General features: G+C 38.0%; 1 protein-coding gene across 5 annotated transcripts in view; it reads left to right on the top strand.

The window, feature by feature from the left end:
* Positions 1–13,009, top strand: part of KDM4C (lysine demethylase 4C) — a 240,010-nt gene that overhangs the window by 213,254 nt on the left and 13,747 nt on the right. For all 5 annotated transcript variants that reach the window (XM_032213186.1, XM_032213188.1, XM_032213185.1 and 2 more), the window contains 2 exons: positions 2,770–2,955; positions 5,815–5,985. In XM_032213186.1, coding sequence (XP_032069077.1) covers positions 2,770–2,955; positions 5,815–5,985 — 357 coding nt within the window. The remainder of the gene's footprint in view (positions 1–2,769; positions 2,956–5,814; positions 5,986–13,009) is intronic.

The following is a 13,009-nucleotide window of genomic DNA, read 5'->3' as shown; positions in this document are numbered from 1 at the left end:
AGCCATTTATACTTTTTATTTTATATATATGATTTGAATAAAGATATCAAAAGTGGCATGATCATAAAGATTCAGATGAGCTTTACTTTTTATGAAAAATAGGCTAGCATTTGTTATAAACAGATAGGAATTAAATTGTATTTCCTAGGTACAGATCCATAGTACATAACATACAGGAGTTGATGGGTTTGGACTCCTAATAGGAATTACAGCCTATTCTATTTCTATTGTTTATTTTATTTATTCGATATTATAGACTGCCCAACTCCAATAGACATTTCAAGGACATTTGCTGGTTGTATCAAATTAGATCAATGTACTAATAATTTAAAAGGTGATTCATTTGCAGCCAATGTATCTAAGTGTATTATTATTGAGTTATACAAGTTTACTATGTCATGCAAAATTTTGCTGGTTAGATATCTTGATAAAATGATTTTTGGGGCTTGGGATATTAGGTTAATAGCATATAAGGTGCTATATGGCTCTATCACTTGGCTAGCAGGGTCCAGGCACATATTATTTTGGATTTGGAAGAAATAACCACACTTCTATGAGTATCTAAGGCCTTATCCCAAGGCAGTGTAAGAAAATAATGTAATAATATAATGCAGGACAGCAACCAAAATATATTCAAGAATACAATGAAACAAAGGAAGAAAGACTTTAGGACACTTCTGCCAGTGAGAAAATCCCAGAGATGATAGTGGACAGATTCTTTCAAAGCAGGAAATATATCCTTCTTTCTAGGTCTGCATTTTACCAAGCAAAGCAGGCTGACTTTATCTTTTCTTGGAATGTATTGCCTACCTTTGCCAGATTGTCAGAGATTGCCTTGACAAGTCCCTGCAGTATTACTCTTGACAATTTTTTTCAAAAGTGATTTGCCATTGCCTTCTTCCTAGGGCTAAGAGGGAGAACAACTCAGCTGGCTTTGTTTCTAAGGCGAGACTAATACTCCTGGTCTTCCATTTCTAGCCTGATACCTTAACCATTGGGCCAAACTGGTTCTATATTATATTAGTACAACATATATGAAGTAGTTTCTGGAAAGTGTTTAAAATTACAAGTGCTGAAAAAAATTATTTGGTTAGTTTGGGAATTTAAATTAATTGGAACTCAGAAATTAAATTTTCTGAGAAAATATGGTTTATATTCAATTTTAGGTTTAATCCAAAGTACTTCCATTAATTTATAAAGCTCTTACCACTGCAGTTTTGAATGGTAATTATAAAAAAAGTATAAATCGCTAAAAGCTTCAGTTTTTCATTATTCTGGAGAGTTAAAAATCACAGAATATATATTTCTTTGTTGCTCCTTTTATAAAAACATTCAAAACTAAATCTATCCTATCTTTGATCAGCAGATATCACGATTGCTCAGACTCAAAATACAGCAGACCCAAAATACTACTTACAGATGCACTGTCATTTGTTATGCTACTAGATTGTGTGCTGTAGCATGTAAAATCTGCCAGATTGATCACATGAGGTCTTGCTATTTAGGTGTATTCTATGCTCTTTTATGTACAGTTAAATATCGTATTTACAGCCTAGACTTAGATTACCTCTTTTTTACTTTATGAGTCCTAGTCACTTTACAGATGTTTTTCAACTTTGGCAATGGATTTTTATTTACTGGTTTCAAAAAGCTAGACTGTTTTAGGAGATTATAGACTATTTAAGGATATATTTCTTGTACTAGTCTGAGAATACTGAGACCAGAATAAAAGCTGCCTGATTAAAAACTGAATTTATAAAGCTGCATATGATTTTCGGGTCCATATAGATGCAGGGACTTATTTTTTATTTATGCACATTTGCTGAAATTGGTAAATGATACATTTTTGCATTTATATCTAGTCCTTGGAATGTAGGCAAGTCATAATTAGGTATTATTTTGTCAGTGGCTTTTCCATATATTATCCCCCCAAAAATTAATTTAGTATCTATTTTGCTCTAATCTTAAGGCAGAATACAGTTCAGTAATATTCATGTTTACCTATTAAAATCTCTATATTCTTTGGACTTGATCTATGATAAGATTTAGAGTTATATTCTGAATCTCTTGTTTTTACTAGCTTTTGATTGGTTTCAACATTACAATTAATGTCTATAATGTTTATCTGACACCTATTTTCTATCATTTTTCTCTGTTTATGATTTTCATTTTCATTAATCTGCTTAAATTTACTTTAAAAAAAAATCAATTCTTATATTTTTTATAAAGTTTTAAATTAAGTAACTTTGGTTCTTGTACTTTAGTATTCCTCCAGAGCTGTATTCTTGTTTCTGCTATTCGCTAAAGAGCTTTGTTGCTCTTTCTAGAACAAAATAAATTATTGAGCCAAGGTGCCACGATAACAGAAAAAAAGAAAGCAAAGAAACATTACAGCTAGATGTGAACAGAGAGCCAGCATATCTAAGCAGTTCTGTATAAATACTACATTAACAAAAGTGTAAATCTCCAGATATCTACAACATCAAATTTAAGTACCTTACCGGTATTTCTCCTGCTGAACAGAAATTATTTTGTATCATGCAGTTCATACAGATATGTTTGCCACAGTAATATTTTAACTGTTGATTAATTTATATATTTCCTTTTAATATCTAACCGGTTATCCAACTACAGTATTCTCTGAACTACATTCTTAACCACATGACCAGTTGGTGCATGTAGTAGCTATAAATCATGGGAAATAAGTACCTGCTAGACAATATTCAAAATTAAATCTGTGGAAATCCTTCTTTCCATTTGTACCTGCAGAAATGTATCTTCTGTCGACAAAGAATTAAGAAAATATCTGGTGCTTGCATCCAGTGCTCCTATGGACGTTGCCCAGCTTCATTCCATGTCACATGTGCTCATGCTGCTGGGGTGTTGATGGAACCAGATGACTGGCCTTACGTGGTCTATATTACGTGCTTCAGGCACAAAATAAGCCAAAATGTGGTAAGGTTTTAGATACTATTGTATTCAATATTGTTTTTAAGTTAGACATATTGTTGTTGATCTTATATATCCTGTTACAACCAATGTTCCCTCTAATTTCTTTCAGTATGTGCGGAAAAGTATAGTGTTTGAGTGGCACATTTTCATGCCTGAGCACCTGAATTTTTTTCACAGATGTTTCACAGAGCAATGATTTATAGGAATGGTTTTGTGCGTGTGTGTGTGTGTGTGTGTAAAGGTAAATTATTGCAAACATGATCAGTTGAAGATAAGTATGGGGACAGGTTGGGCAGTAGAGACAAAGTGATAAAAGAGTGGTAGAGAGGAAGATAGGAAGAAAAAAGAGGGAAGAGAGACAGAAAGAGACAGAGAAGGAGAGAGAAAGTGACAGAAGAGTGGGAAAGAAGGAGAGACAGAGAAAGAGGGTGAGAGAGACAGAAAGAGACAAAGAGGAGAGAGAAGGGAGGAGAGAGAAAGTCACAGAAGAATGGAAAAGAAGGCGAGAGAAAGAGAAGAGAGACAAAGAGAAAGAGGATGAGAGAGACAGAGAAGAGAGGAAGAAGAAAGAGTAAGAGAGAACATCTCATTTCAACCCTGAGGTGCAAATATTCTCTTTGATTGGTAATTTTATTTGTCCATTTACTATCCAATACTCTCATTTCTCCTTAAGTTCATCAAGAATTCCCTTCTTTTTATTGAATTTATCACAATACCCTGAGAACAACTTTTTCAGCAAAGTTTTACAGCTATTTAAAATATATAGTAATTTAGATCAGGTTTTCAGAACATTAGTCTATTTATAAGTCACTAAATGCAAAGAAACAGAATTCAGAAAGTTGGCTTCCCTTTTTGTAATTGCCTATTGTCTGCTTAATTTTCTACCTACATTTTTGATAACTGATATTCACTGTTGACCCAAGAAGCCCATTGTAGAAAGAAACCCTCCCTATGAACTTTGTTGGGTTTCCTTGGAAGGAAGTTTGCTCTTTTTCTCAACCATACAGTAGCATATTCTTTCTAAGGAGGATATAATCAAGATAGTCCATAATTGCCTATCAATCTAACAGTATGGCGATTGACAATCTCTTTATATTTCAACTCTAACACTTTCAGTCTTAAAGGTTTGGTGAGGAGAAATCCAAAAATTATTTTAAAGAGGAAAAAAAATGCTTGCACAATTGCATCCATGGAGACATGTATATATACACAACACACAGAGAAACAAACTTAACAAAGTGCTAAGTCTGCCCACTAACACCCCCCCTCTCTTGTATCCCTCCTTCCTTCAGCCCAACACTCCCGCTGGCATCCTGGCCAGGCGAGAAGGACTGCAGAAGGTCTCCTTGAGTCTAGGGCAGCGAGTCATTCGATGGGAAAGTTGCCTCTTGGAAGGAATGATCCAGCTTGGCTCCCGCTTTCGATCTGCTGCCCAATGACTGAACGGAGAAGCGAAGAGGCAGGAGAGACGAGGCAGGAGAGATGAAGCAGGAGCCAAGCCGGGTCATTCCTTCCAAGAGGCAACTTTCCCATCGAATGAATCGCTGCCCTAGACTCGAGGAGACCCTCTGCAGTCCCTGTCGTCTGGCCGGGATGCCAGCGAGAGTGTTGGGCTGAAGGAAGGAGGGATACACACACTCTCCCTCCCTCCCTCCCCCCTCTCTCTCACAAAAGGTAAATCCGAGCAGCTGCTGCTGGGAGCCTGTCCCATGCCTTCTCCCAACCCCCACGCCCCTTCTCTCAGCTACCTTCTGCCTTGTGGCCCTAGAACTGATTGCTGTCTACATTGCTGTCTCTCCTATTATCGTGGAAGGTGTCTCACAAAAATCACTGTACGGCAGTTGGAAACTGCTGCGTGGTGTTTTGTTGCCATGTGCGTGGCTGCGCACCCCCGCAGCTTAGAGGGAACATTAGTTACAAACCATTCTAATCTATTATATTAGAATAGGAAAATGCCAAGACTACAGAGGCTAGGTCAAGAGATAAGGAATGAAGTTTGTTTGATGAAATGCTCAAGAGTTCATTTAAGATGCTGATTACATCACAGCTTTATTGGAGCTACTTACTCTTTTTTTTAACAACTTAAACTCTCAGCTATATAACCATGGGATAGGGTGGAAGTGCTCTGAAAATTTAATTGATTTGTTCAAAATGATAACAGCATTATCATGCTTCAAACTTTACTCCTTTCGAATGGGTGGGTAACATTGGATGCATCTGAAGAAGAAGCACAGTTTCTATCACAATGCCACACTGTTGCTCTTGTCACACTGATTAACCCCTTGCTTCTCACAAATGCCTCTGGCTTAGAGGAGCTCACAAGAGCCCCCTACATAAAAAAATAATTTGATGGCTGTGCAATAATCAGGTGAGCATTTAGTGCTATAGTTGGGAACTATAAACAAAAGAGGATTTCTAGAAACACAAATGCCACATAGTATTCAGAGCAAGCCACAAATTGAAACTTTGCTGAATGTTGCATAGACTCAGCTCTTCTCCTTCATCCAGCTTTATGAACTGGGCCATCCTCTGTGAAAATGCTTTACTTCTTCGTATATCTTTTTTTGGAAGTAATGCTCCCTATTCCACATTTATACAATCTGGCATCATTTGGTCTGAACTATCAGTATCTGTAAAATATTTTAAACTCTACAAATCTCAGCTAAATATGTGCATGTGAATAGGTAAAAGGCGAATCTCTATAAGTAACTTAGATAAAGCACACTTTTTATAAGTTTTAAGTCTTGATCTGACTTAGATGAGGCAATCTGAGAACTCGTGAGAGTTCTTTAGGACCTGGGGAAACAAACTTAGGGGGAGAGATAGTATTTGAACTAATTATATTGTTTTAATCTTTTAAAGAAAACCAAACCCTTTGAGAAAGCTGTCTCAGTTGGGCAAACTGTCATAGCAAAACACAGAAATACACGCTATTACAGCTGCAGAGTAATAGAAGTTACATCACAAGTTTTCTATGAAGTTATGTTTGATGATGGCTCCTTTAGTCGGGACACCTTCCCTGAAGATATTGTAGTAAGTATTTATCTTAGAAATGTTTTCTTTTATTTTTTAAAGGTAAATCAGAAAAATTGAACTATTTTTGTGACCTTTCAACAGAGATAATTAACTTAATATTCTGTTCATGTTTGTTATTTCTTGCAGCAGAAAATTACCACTTTCTCAGGGGCTTCCCAACCTTGTTTGTGCTAATTAGTATCTACCATTTCTCCAAATGAATAACAACTAATCTTCCAAAGTCTTTTAATTAAATAAGAAATATGTTTTTAATAAAAGATATTAGAGTGGGAATTCTACATGTTGTAGTGTCTCAGAGAGGTAATATAACAAAATTCCTTGATGAATTAACAAAAAAAACCCTTTAATGTTAAAATATGTAACAGGCAACATGATTCACATGAATCGAGTAAGATATTGGGCCTACACATTTGATTATTGTATTTGTAAACTGTTATCTAATGTTGCTTCATTTATATAAGAAACTCCATGGGCTACAATTGTAAGAAAGTAGAATATCTTTGGAAAATATTCTGAAAGAGTCAGTGCCAAATAAGCCCTTAAATGTATTTATTATTTCATTGATATCCTATCTTTGTGTATAGGAACTCAAGATATTGTGCATAACATTCCCTCTTCCTATATTTCTCCACAAATGTACTTCTGAAAGGTAGACTGGCTAAGAGAACATGACTGATAATTGAGTATCCATGACTGAGGGTAGCCTAGAATAATGTCTTAGCTAAGCAACTTTAAGATGTGTGAACTTCAAGTCCCAGAATTCTCCAACCAGCATGGAAGTTGAAGTCCACTTATCTTAAAGCTAGTGAGGTTGAGAAACATTGGATGAGAACTTGGGTCTTGTATTCTTAGTCTAATATGTTAACAATTGCACTACACTGCCCTTGAATTCTGTAGAATTGGCAGCCCAGAAACATAAATGTGGTGATCAATTTTTAAACTGGAATTATGGGAAAAATTAGATGTATTGAAAATGAAGAATCACAAAATATATACATTTTTTGAAGCAGAAAGATTGATGCATGATGAAGATGAATGTAAGCATTTATTTGGTCCCAGTGCACTAATTTAACAGTGATTATAAAGGGATAAAGAAGGGTTAGCCATGCCTTTTTTTTATTAATTGCAAACATAAAATATACACTGGAAATATAGCACCTTAAGAATATGATTTGTGGGAGGAGGAACCAATATTGCAACGTTACATTGTGCGGATTCGACTGTCCGAATCCGCCGATGACACTTTTGCCCCTGGACGGTCCGGCAGGACCTAAACCACCCTGAAGAGACAGTGACTGGGAAGACAAGATCTTGCTGGTCGCAGGGACATCGCAAAGTCCCTGATCGACCCAAAGGAAGCGCTTCCAACCGGCAGCAACAGGCAGTCCCCCCCGGCTGACATAGTTGGAGACGGCTCGAGAAAGAGAGAAATGAAAGTGTTTCCATCTGGTGAGGGTTTTTTTTCCTTTTCTTTTAGAAGATTGCCCTAAGAAACTCTCTTCTTAATCTAAATTAGTCCTTTAAAGCAAGAACAAAGCGGCGTATTTAATCCCTATTGGACTGCCTTAGAAAGTTTTTTGCTCTTGCCTGTAATGATCTTTTGTAGTTTGAAGTGATTGCAACGTTTCCTTTTTTTTCTGCTTGAGGTGAAGGGATCTTTTTTTCTCTATTTCCCTTTACTACTTTAATTTTTTTGGCTTAAATTAAAATTCTTTTTACTTTAATAAATTTCTTCTGCTACTTGTTACAATATCATATTAAATATACTTAAGGAAAAAGGTTTTAAAATAGTTGAATCTGCCACTTGGAAGCCCAAGTCTGAAGCTTTTTTTCTTCTGCTGTCGTAACAATGTATCCTTTGTTTACTCTTATCTGACTACACTGACTGTGCAACAGAAAGGTTTGGAACTTCTTTTTAAAACCTGATAAAGACCCAAGGTCACAAATAGTGTTCTGCTGGTGTGTGTGAAAAAATATTTTGGCAAGAATTGGAAAAGGAAAGAAAAACTTTAGAACCCTTCTTCTTTGAAAACCATAAAAGAACATTTGCTTAAGATTAAAATAAAAATAGATATATTCTTCAAAATCTGTGACAGGCTAGAGTGGCAGATAGTACCAAATTCTTCTCCTTGCTTTTTCTTTATATTTCCCTTACTCTAAAAAATGGAGCAATATTCAGACGAAGAAAACTTGATAATTCAAAACATTTGGTTGGACTTCAAAACTTCTCAGAAGGACTCGAGAGATTTGATAAGAAATGGGACAGAAAATGGGGTATCACACAAAAAAAAGATGATGGGGTTGCAGCCCCAGAAATTAAAGAAGCAAATGAAAATAAGAACTCAGATGAACTTATTAATAGAATAAATGTGAGTGAAGGTGGAAAGAAGGGAAGCTGGAAAAGTGACTTTGGTAATTTAGTGCTCCACCCCAAACTCCAAGATGTAGGAGAAAAAGAAAGAGCGAAAAAGATGGAGTTAATAAGACAAATCTATTCAGAAATAAACCTGACAACCAAAGTTAAGCTTACACTAATAACAACTCAAGGGCAACAAAACCACATGACAGATCGTTTAAGCTTCACGGTGCGGAGAGAAGTCTCAAACCCTGGTAAGGTCCTGGGAAGAGAATCGACACAACAGCTGGTGAGAGAGGAAAGACCATTTTGTTACTGGAAAGATACTGGTTAATAATGCTAATTGATGGAAAAAAGCTGGTTAACTATTGATGATTATTAAGTAGAGATTTTAGTACCTTATAGACTGTTCTAGATTATTATTGAATGTTTATTCATTAACATAAATTTACTATGATACTAATAGAGAAATAATAACCTTAGTTAGGATAAATAACCAGGCCATAGAAATGCTAATGTATATTTTGGGTGATTGTCAAGTAGAAATGTTAATATCTCTTAGATTGTCTTAGATGTCTAATGTTTATTTTCTTAGCACGTAATTAACTAATTTGGGATTGAGGGAAAAGTCCTATAAATCTTATTAACAAATCATTGTTTAAAGATGGCTATAAAGTTATAATATTGTGTGGGCCTGGAGAGGAGAGGTGAGATAAACAGTAAATAACTTTTAGTTAACTACAATAATAACAATGAAATGTTAATGGACAATAATTAATGATACATACAGGTGTGTTACAGGGCGGGGGGAACATTTAGATATCTTGCTTAACCGAATTAATTTTAGAATATGTTATAAAGGTGCAATGTTATTGGAGATCTATTGAAATTGCAAATGAATGCCAATAGGTGGTTGTGTCTTTTAATATAAATGGTTCTAGATAAAAACATGTTTAAACAATGGTAACTAAATGAGAACTATGGTACAGAGATAGTAAAATATATAACACTTCTTTCTTGACTTAAAATGTACAACCTGATTTGAATGAAACATATGTAAGGATTGTGGAAGAAACGCACGGAATATATTTGTAACCAATCGATACGCTTTCAACAAGATGTAACGAAAGATTATTTTTTTCCTGTCTTTTTGTTTAACTAAAACAATAAAAAAAATTCTAAAAAAAAAAAAAAGAATATGATTTGTGTAGAAAAACTAGAGTCCTGAAATTAACACATTGAAAAAGAGTGAGATTTGCTATGATCTTTGTTTCCAGTTTTTGGGTCAATAGACTGAAGTATAGTAGGAAGAAAGGTTCTGTTTGAGAGCAAGGCATATTGAGAAAAGGCATCACATTTCTTATAGGGGTCTTTGTTATGACCTCTCCTCTACTGTTTTTCAGGAAGCAAACTTGCCCTTCAAACGTTATTAGTAAAGATTATCCTGTCTTCCCTGCTAAGTCCTTATTTATAAGTGGTCTGATGCCTTTTTGGAAGTATAACCCTTAAAATGGGATATTTTCAAAGGAGTGTCAGATGGATTTAACTATTCCTATCCCAGTGGTAATAAATGAAGCCATGCAGAAATGCTACAAAATGTCATTAATGACTGAAGGTGCTTTATTAAGGAGCATCTAGATATGACATATGCGGGAATATACATCTTACAGAAACTTCTCTTTTGTTTACATCTGCATCAAAACTTGAATTGTGGGAGAGAATAAAAACTACTTGCCATCCAAGTGGGATAGTGGGATTTGGAGGTAAGAAAAAAATGTAATCAGGGCTAGATATGCCTCAGTGCTTCTCAGATAGTAAAAGAACAACATATAAATTGTTTGAAGGAAACACCAAAGAACTTTTAGATTCCTTGGAGAAATCTTTGGGTGTTTTTCATTAGATAATATACCTGTAGCTTCAATAATGGAGAAGATTTTTTTTTTTAAACTGCTTTCCTAATCCATGCAATGTGCATATCAGGGAAGACTTATTTATCAAACTTTGTGCAAAAGCAATGTTGCTGCTATTGAAAAAGCTATTTCTCTAATCTGTTTTCCTGTTTGGCTAGCTCACAATGATACCAAATGCTTTTTATGTGTTCAAGCCACTGCACAATTTCAGTTTAGTTCACAACTGCATTAATGTGAGACCAGCTACTATTGATGAGATTGCAAGGTGAAAGAAGAGGTTTAAGGATATTAAACTTTATATTCCTTGATTATAGGAACACAAGTGAGGCAGTATGTTTTCCCTAGAAGGCATTTGGAAGTGTATATTAATAGAGAGGCAACTATAGTTAGTAGGGCTGGTTGAAATAATTCAATATTAATATTTCTTTTAGGCTTATAGTTACTATTTAATGCCTTTGTCTTCATATTAATAACAAGAGAAATATGTGGGATGAAAATTTTGGCTTAAGCTATACTATTGAACTTAATAGGTAGCTGCTGTACTTTTCACGACTGGAGAGTGTCAAACAGTGTGTAATCAGCGAGATAGCCATGTTGATTAGATTGTAAATCTCAAATGAATATTCAGGAAGTGATGGGTTTTTAAAAATCTAAAACAAAGACAAATTTAGATTTAAAATTTGCCGATAAAAATGTAATTTTAATTGAATGTGATCTTAAGAAACAATATGTGAGAACTTAAACAGTAGTATCATTGTGGTTATCTGATTCTTAATTATTTTACTAAATACATTATTAATAAATTGGTACTTGTTTCTAAATATTTTATCATAGTGATGTTGCCCTTAAAATAAATATATATTTTAATCAAACAAAAGCAGTTTATTTTAAAATTAAATACATTTGGGATTCTCTTTGAATTGAAACCCACCATCCAGCATCTCCATAATCATAAGTAGCATTTTAACTTTTCTGTCTATCAAGCTTGTGTATACTATGATATCTTAATACAATCTAGAATTCAACACACTGGTTAAGAACTAATTTAGGCAGGGACACCATTATGTTCAGGAAGAGAAATTACACAGGCTACCTAGAGAACCTATGTTTATTGAGCCATTATAGGGGTGGGTTCCTACCGGTTCTTGCGATCCGGTTCGTCAGTGAACCCGGAAGTAATTAACTTCCGGGTTCCTAGCTCCTAGCCCCTGTCGCTGGGTGCCTGCAGGGTTTTTCTTTTTAAAAAACGCCTCTCCGGAGAGGAAGCCCTGTCAAAGCGCACCTCTCCCGCCTCGGCGGCTGCAGGGACCACCCCACCGCTTTATTTTCTTCCTCCTCCTCCTCTCCTTCCGCCCGCAGCAGCAGCAATGGTAGCCGAGCCGGGAAAGGAGCGCTTTGGCAGGGCTGTCAAAGCGCACCTTTCCCGCGTCGGCGGCTGCAGGGACCATCCCGCCGCTTTATTTTCTTCCTCCTCCTCCTCTCCTTCCGCCCGCAGCAGCAGCAATGGCAGCCGAGCCGGGAAAGGAGCGCTTTGGCAGGGCTGTCAAAGCGCACCTTTCCCGCGTCGGCGGCTGCAGGGACCATCCCGCCGCTTTATTTTCTTCCTCCTCCTCCTCTCCTTCCGCCCGCAGCAGCAGCAATGGCAGCCGAGCCGGGAAAGGAGCGCTTTGGCAGGGCTGTCAAAGCGCACCTTTCCCGCGTTGGCGGCTGCAGGGACCATCCCGCCGCTTTATTTTCTTCCTCCTCCTCCTCTCCTTCCGCCCGCAGCAGCAGCAATGGCAGCCGAGCCGGGAAAGGAGCGCTTTGGCAGGGCTGTCAAAGCGCACCTTTCCCACGTCGGCGGCTGCAGGGACCATCCCGCCGCTTTATTTTCTTCCTCCTCCTCCTCTCCTTCCGCCCGCAGCAGCAGCAATGGCAGCCGAGCCGGGAAAGGAGCGCTTTGGCAGGGCTGTCAAAGCGCACCTTTCCCGCGTTGGCGGCTGCAGGGACCATCCCGCCGCTTTATTTTCTTCCTCCTCCTCCTCTCCTTCCGCCCGCAGCAGCAGCAATGGCAGCCGAGCCGGGAAAGGAGCGCTTTGGCAGGGCTGTCAAAGCGCACCTTTCCCGCGTCGGCGGCTGCAGGGACCATCCCGCCGCTTTATTTTCTTCCTCCTCCTCCTCTCCTTCCGCCCGCAGCAGCAGCAATGGTAGCCGAGCCGGGAAAGGAGCACTTTTGCAGGGCTTCCGCCGCGCCCCCAAGGACCGCTGACCTCGCGCTGCCGTTTCTTCTTCTTCCCCGGCCTTCCCAGTTAGCTTGCTTGAAGCTCCGAGGAGGCGGGAGGAGGGTCGCAGGAGTGGAAGTGGGGGGAGGTCTTCCCGGCCGGGAAGAGCTGAGAGGCTGCCGGCCCCTTTCGCAGGAAAGTTAACTTTTCTTGGCGAAATCCTGCCCCCCCCCCCGCGTGGGTGAGCTGTCCTCTTCCCGTAAGCCGCCCGGAGTTACCTGTGTGTGAGGTGGGCTGCCCTATGCATTTGCGTGTATGCGCTGGAAAGAGAGTGAAAAAGAGAGGGAGAAATAATTATATTAATTAGATAGATCAGTCTTTCTCCACCTTGGAGACTTGAAAGTGTGTGGACTTCAACTCCCAGAAAGGGAGTTGGGAGAAAGGGAGAAAGGAGGAGAGAATGAAAGGAAGATGGGGGAAAGAAGAAAGAGGTAAGGAGAGGAGGATGGAAAGGAGAGAAAGAGGGGGAGAGAGGGTAGAAAGGGGAAGAGGAA

Source organism: Thamnophis elegans, chromosome 3, assembly GCF_009769535.1.
Source record: "Thamnophis elegans isolate rThaEle1 chromosome 3, rThaEle1.pri, whole genome shotgun sequence".
Lineage (NCBI taxonomy): Eukaryota > Metazoa > Chordata > Lepidosauria > Squamata > Colubridae > Thamnophis > Thamnophis elegans.
This window is presented reverse-complemented; position numbering and strand designations above follow the sequence as displayed.